We start from the raw sequence: 7,339 nt of genomic DNA, 5'->3' as shown, positions 1-7,339 counted from the left end.
GGGGATGTGGGCGTTTGTCCACACATGGTCCACACAGCGGTCAGTGAAGTCCAGAGCACGGTGGTAGTCAGTGCACATTTAAACTTAAGGTGCAGCATTGTTTGAGAATACGTCTCCTGGACGCGCATTTCTAATTACCTTAACTAGAAATTGAAATTTACAAATACAAATTTATTTACCAAGAGTTTACAATCATGAATAAAGAGGTAACCGTAACAAACAGCTGATTGCAACATTGCTTCGTTTCAAACAATTGTATTCTTTATCTCAACGTAAACGCCCTCACAAATTTGTAAAATACCTTTTACAGATTTTTACTTTCACTTGTGATTGGCTGTAGATGGGCTCTAGGCCCCAGGCGCAAATATTTGTACAAGTCAATGACCTTCATCGTACTGGATCTCGTGCTCTTCCGCGCAGTATCCTCCCCCATCAAGTGATGAGAAAAGTTCAATGGCAGCTGCAATACGGTATAGCTGCACCTATATTATAGTTTGTTCTCCGTCCACCATCTTCATGGGTAGCTGTTGATAACTTCAAGAAAGAAGACACAAGGTAGTTTCTGTTTCGCGTTGCAAGGACACCTGGCGGTTGCCGTATCTTTTCGCCAGATTCAAGATAACTGTCACAGGCACTGTCCGTGGCATTTCTTGTTGCTGCGAATAGCCGAGTAGTCCCAACAATTGCCATGCGTGGGTCATCATAATCTGTGCGTAGTTTTGCGTCGACAGCTCTCCTAGAGGCTTCACTCCCCGCCAAGCTTGAAGTGCCTATCAGGCAACTCGACGTTACCGGTGTGTGGACAAACGCCCACGCCCCTCCTGTTACCTGTTCGTCAACCATGCCATCATACATGGATGTTGATGTTCCATGCATTGAAGACTTACTGAAACGCGATCCATACCTCAAGAATCATGAAAATGAGATCAGGCGAAGGTAAGCGTACGACCTTGCGATTGACATTGACATTGCTGACGAGCGTACTTCGGCTGGCTGCGACGACATCTCAAACAGTGATTTCGTTGTTTGCATTATAACCTTCAGTTGTGCACGAATAAATACGTACTCTAGCATTACGCGACTGTTGCCATCGTGAAATATTCGCCTATCAATACATGACAATCATCGCTGAAGGAATCCATGCATGCCACTTCTAAAAACGTTTCGACAACTGAAATTCAATTGATCGTATGTCAGATATGACCTGCCATATTATGCGGATGTCTAAAGCGCATTCCGTGCGCATCATGACCTAAAATTTTACCCGAGAGCTGCTTAGTTGAAACGTGCACGTTTAAGACGCATTGTCAGAGTTGATCCTGCATATTGTCCAAAATGGATAGCGTTCTAATGGGAGGTAAATTAAAGTACACCATGGTAAAGCAAAGTGTATTATGTTTCCGACGTGAGTGGATTTATAAGTAACACCATGTAGCTTAGCAATCAATTTTCTGTGTGCGTAAGGAATGCGCCTGTGGCAGGCATATATGATATATCTGTAGTGTTGTAGTAGTAGTTTAAAGTTAATGTATTTTGCTGCTATCCGTGCAGTTAGCTTGCAATTGAATTGAAAATAAACTCGTGTAGGGCATATGTATTGTACATGTTCCAACTATCATTTGTTTTCTGGGAGCATTTCTTGGCAGCTATAAACAGCTATAAAAAAGCTAAAAGTGCTGTAATATGCTTCTACATATGGGCACTATCCAGCTCCATCTTTCTTCAATGTGTTTCTATTTGTGCCTAACAGAGCATTGTTTTGTTACGTTGGTTTCAGGTATAAGTGCTTTCAAGAGCAGCTGCTGAAAATAGAGGAAAGTGAAGGGCTCCTGGAGTTTTGTAAAAGTTACGAGAGGTATGGAATTCACCGCCTGCCTGACAACTCGATCCATATACTTGAGTGGGCACCAGGTGCTGAAGCCGTGTTCCTGCGTGGTGACTTCAGTAAGTGGCGTGACGATACTCTAGGCCATGGACTATATATAAAGCAAACAGATAACGGAGTCTTTCTATTCTTATACGGTTGGCAAAGATAAGCTATGAAGTGCTGTGTAGAGCAGCTGCACACTTTGTGCGTGGAATACCTGTTTTAATGCTTAATTTAATCTTGGGTCTGTGGGCAATACTGTTCTATATGTTAATTAAGAACTCTTAATGCTGGACCTTAAAATCACATTGTTTACATGCTGTGCTCTGGACATTATTCACTGACATATTTTTATTCTGGCCATTTTGAAGGCATTGCATTTACTGTTGCTTTGTTTCCATTGAAATTTCACAGCAAGACTGCGTATCTTTGTCTCCATTGTTCACTATAAAACACATAGCGACATTGTCTGCCTGGCTTGTTGGGATCTTTAGTTACTGATAGGCAGCCAGACCACTCAACACTTACACGGTCACTCACTTATACAATGGTGAGGCAAGTATACATGATAGTTATTTTTCATCTTCTTGGGATGAGCCAATTAAACAAAGATGCCAAGTGTATTATTGAATAATGTAGACAAAAAATTGTAATTTCTTTGTGAAATTTGAGCAAAAAGCAAGCAGTGATAAGCACAGAATCTTATTTTCGAGATGTTAGAATAAGAATGGAACCACTGTGCAGGAGTAAATTCATAGGCACCTTAGAAATGCATCATTGTAAACAATGCTAAAAACATGAGACAACAGAAAAGACCAGACAAGCAAATGTGCTTTTTTTTTTTTTCACTGGTTATCTTGTAATGTTATTTCCTGTTCTTTCTTCTAGTGGTGTTTTGCAGTGTTTGCACACAGTGATTCTTGCCTTTTTTCATTGTCGTATGCTTCGTGCGCCATTTACAATTATGCATTGAAACCAACTTGCTCAGTTCTCTTCCTTATTGTTATTGGAAGAGGGGTGCAGAATAACGCAGATGAAGCAGACAGGACAGGCGCCTCTCAATCTATTTAATCCATGTATATGTTAATCTGTGCCACTCTACCCTATCCCCAAGAACATGCACCCCACCCACAATCAAGAGAGAAGAGCAGCGCGTGCCCGCATGTTGCACAAACGCTGTTTCAGAGACCCAGATACGTACTACACGGACGCTAGCCCGTATCCCTCGTCGCCACGTTGCAGGCCCAAATACACACTCGCCGTTGTCAATCAGGGGAACCTGGTAGCCTCTGCCTCCATCCGCGCCACATGCAGCGCAGCAGCAGAAGCAGCAGCGATCGCTCTCGCACTTCGCGACGCCGAGAGCAAGGGAAGGTCCGCCCGCGTCCTTACGGACTCGCAAGCGGCGTGTCGTTTATACATGAATAGAACACTCCCTATACAAGCCATTCGAATCCTGGGTCGCACACTATAATGGACCCATGGTATCGTCTGGTGCCCCGGGTACGAAGGCCTGCGGGGCAACGAAGAGGCGGACTGCGCAGCTCGAGGTCTCACTAGCCGAGCGGCAGACCACACCGTTCTTCAGCCCCCGACAGACCGACGAGCAACCCACGAGTTATTAACGACAAGTCAACAAATACTACAGGACCAACGTCTCGGAAGAACGCAGTACGCTCCACCACACGAAGCTCTCAATAAACTCCAGGCAAGGGACTGGCGCCGCCTGCAAACTAACACATACCCACACTTGTCTCGTCTACTCGCAATCTCCCCAGACATTTATACGTCCCGAACATGTCCCTCGTGTAGCAACCACACAGCAACACTCGCGCACATAACACACGAATGCACCAACCGTCCGAGCGACGCAATTTCGGCACAAGTCACAACAATCCCACTCACTACGTGGTCTTGGGAGGCGAGACTCTCCGAACTGGACCTGGGAAGCCAGCTGGTGACCCTCGACCAGGCCCGGCGAGCTGCGATCGCCAGTGGAGCCCTGTCAGAGGGAACCACCCAGGAATAAACCGCGCAACGGTTTCTGCAATAATAAAGTACCTCCTCCTCCTCCTCCTTCTATTTTTCTCCATCTAGCCCAACAAGAGGTACTCTACTTTATTAACATAGAAAATTAGAAAAACATAGGCTTACAACATGATTACAAGAATGGGATTCGACTTACTATTGAATTGTCTTCGTACGAATGGTTTTCAGTCAGGCTCCCTGATGCTGAGGTTCTCAGTTTTAGCAGTAAGTTCCGACTGTGTATGGCCTTATATGGTGCGCTGTGGCCAGTCTGAGTAACAGCATAGTTGTTGATTTGTTGAAAAAAAAAGAAATGTTCCTCGTACAACTCTAACTAGCACTTTTAGAATAATGGTGTCCAGCAGCTAAAACTGAAGTCGTCAATAAGTATGCATAATGTGAGTAGACTTTTATTTTCAAAGAAACAGATGACTAGGACGACTAACAGTACACTCTAGTGTAGAAACTAGCTGGACTTAGCAAAACCGCAGTATTGTCCATTTGTATGTGTTGTCTGTGTTGTGGTAACTTATATTTTTTCCTGTTTGCTCATCTCTAACTTTATCAGTGCATTGGATATATTTAGAATATTTTTTTTCATTTGCTGTTTAAAATTATTTTATATAGGTTTTTAATAATTTAAGGATCAATACTCTTTCAAGTTAAAAGGTCTAAGTTGCTTGAATTTCTTTCAATCAGCAACAAATTTGTTTTAGAAGCAAATCTGGAGAATTCAGGTTATTCTTTTTATAAGAAATGTATTTGGTGATATTGAGCACCCCCTTATATAGGCAGGTGAAATAGTCTAAAAAAAAGGAGTAAATAAATTAAGTTTTAGATCTTTTTGATACATTGTAAAAACTATGGTCATTCCAAGCTGTATTTTTTGCTTTAAAAGCTCTGAATATTACACAGGCATTTCTGTTTAGCATACATATTTCATAACGGTATGCTTATGCACCAAGAATTTCTGTAACTCTTGTCTGACATCTTAGCATTGTGCGGCACCTCATGCTAAACACACAATTATAAGGGATTGCCACTATATTCTTGGGTGTGCTGACCAAGTGAAAATTAAGCTTGTATGCATGGTGCTCCTTTTGAATGAATATCAGCGAGATTATTTGAAATATATACAATTAAACGTCATTATAATGAAGTCAAATTCAGCACAAATATACATCTGTTAGATCCACTATTTGTTGTAAGTATACATTTGCTACATGCTTATATCGGCTAGAAACGTCTTAGATTAACTTCATTGTATTCATGATCACATTATCCAGGTTTGACTGTGTTAATAAAAATGTTTTTACATCATTTGCTTTTTTTACAGAATGTGTGTAAATTGAACTTCACTTCATTGTTCTTAAATCAGTGCCAAATTCCATATGGTGGAAAACTCATGTGTTCATGTGAACTTTTAAAGTTCTCAGTGCTGCATAGCACAATAGCAGATGCCATTGGGCAGGGTTATCTTTACTAGTATGGTTTGCATGATGCGAGTTGTTTATACAGCGAAGCTGGTTACCTCTATCCCCCATATGCATCCCCCGCATTCGTCCCCAGGAGGGGGGAGGGTACCCTGGGCAGCTTACATCCATATAGGGGACATGGTGTGCGAACAGGAATGGAGACAGGTAGGGAGAGAGGGGGAAAGAGTGTGGCAACGGTGCCTGTGCACGTGACCTGCACTTCTGTGGTTATGACGTCACACGCGTCGGAGGCGCCGGCGAGGCAGCAGCAGCAATTACGGCAGATGCATGAAAGGTGTGGTGATTGTGGCAACACTTGTGTTGGTGTGGTGTGGTGGTGCACGCCGGAGGAACAAGTGGAGAGGTGTCTACAGCAGAAACGTGGTGACAGCGGGACGGTGCAGAAGCAGAGAATTTGTATGCAGCCTAAACAGCTTCGCTGGTAATCCATCCCCATCTGAATGTTATGGCCCCATGATTTTTATGTTAAATTCCCATTCGATAGGAACATAGTCGCTGCAGCTGGTATTTAATTATGCAGCCTCATGGCACCATAGCAAATCATATGCTAACGTATTGGTGTTTTGTGTGTCGTTTAGACTCGTGGGAAAGGTTGACACATCCCTTCAAGAAGCTCCCCTATGGCAAGTGGGAACTGACTCTGCCTCCAAAGGCCGATGGCTCCTGCCAAATCCCGCACCTTGACAGAATCAAGGCAGGCAACCATTTTTGTATATGAGCTGCATGTTCATATCCTTTTTTAAATTTATTTCTGAGTGCACTGTGGTTTGTCAAGAGTCAGTTGCTTCATTACTTTAGCCAAGCTCAGCTTAGTCTTTGTCATTCCTTTATTGCATCTGTTTAACACTAAAGGATTTAACACTTAAGGACGCAGGACATAGTATGCAGTGTGCAGTACTAGCAGGGAATGCTAGCTTTAAACATGCAGGGGTGCTTAAAGCCACCCAGAATGTTTGAACATACCTTCTTGTTCAGTCCGCGTTCACAACATCAACACAGCGCCACTTATGTTAAACCTTGAAAATTTGTAAATAGCGAAGCAATAAGTGTCTTGTCTTTTCTGGAAGAAATTGCCACCAAAGTTTCTGTGACAAGTGAGGCATACACAAAGCGCTTACATGGAGAACACAGGTAGGGAACATGAAGGAATGAATGTTTATTTGACAGCAAAAAATATAAAGAATCTCTGTCAAAGAGGCAGACAAAGAGGCATGAATGCCTGACTAAGTGTCTGTCTCCTTCCCCTAACCATTCCCAGTGCACAAAACACTCAAGCACACAGGGTAAGCATGACAGAGACATGGCATCAGAAGCTTGAATGAGAGGCATGTGTACCCAATAGCAAACTGTTCTAGTTAGCATTGTCATCTCAGTGTACTGGTCATAACAGGGCTTGTTCCCATGTCAAGAGAGAGAGTCTGTATTAAAGCCGAGGTTGTGCACTCTTGGACATTGAGCGACTACGCTGCTGAGTCCAGCAGGTGTGGCAAGACAGGTGGGGATGTAGTTGAGTCAGTTTGTAAAACTTTGGTCACACACACACACACACACACACGCACACACACACACACACAAAAAAAAAGAAACAAAGAAAGGAATTTCTGTAACATGTGCTAACCTCCATTTAAAGCATGAAACAGTTTATAGCATTTTGTGTTAGCCTAGAGTAAATAAGGTAGGGATACTTCACTTAATTGGTTATGTTATCTGGCTAATATATGGCAGTAGGTTTCTGGTCTGAGGTTCCAAAAAATAGCATAGTGTGCAGTACAGTCCACTGCTCAAGGGAACACAGATGTTGTATTTCAGCTCTGATTACAGCCCAGTTTTGACACAATGGCCCTAGTAATGATATTTTGGCATTACAGGTCTACCTAACGCATCGCATAGAGTATTTTTTTTTTCCTGTGAACTTGATATATTCAAGGTATTTTGGTTTGAACATTTA

At 42.7% G+C, this 7,339-nt stretch overlaps 1 protein-coding gene across 1 annotated transcript in view; it reads left to right on the top strand.

The window, feature by feature from the left end:
* Nucleotides 1-345: 345 nt before the first annotated feature.
* Nucleotides 346-7,339, top strand: part of AGBE (1,4-alpha-glucan-branching enzyme) — a 51,514-nt gene continuing 44,520 nt past the window's right edge. Inside the window, exons 1-3 of the mRNA XM_050186443.3 lie at nucleotides 346-936; nucleotides 1,778-1,944; nucleotides 5,970-6,085. Coding sequence (XP_050042400.1) covers nucleotides 842-936; nucleotides 1,778-1,944; nucleotides 5,970-6,085 — 378 coding nt within the window. The 5' untranslated portion in view covers nucleotides 346-841. The remainder of the gene's footprint in view (nucleotides 937-1,777; nucleotides 1,945-5,969; nucleotides 6,086-7,339) is intronic.

Source organism: Dermacentor andersoni, chromosome 11, assembly GCF_023375885.2.
Source record: "Dermacentor andersoni chromosome 11, qqDerAnde1_hic_scaffold, whole genome shotgun sequence".
Classification (NCBI taxonomy): domain Eukaryota; kingdom Metazoa; phylum Arthropoda; class Arachnida; order Ixodida; family Ixodidae; genus Dermacentor; species Dermacentor andersoni.
This window is presented reverse-complemented; position numbering and strand designations above follow the sequence as displayed.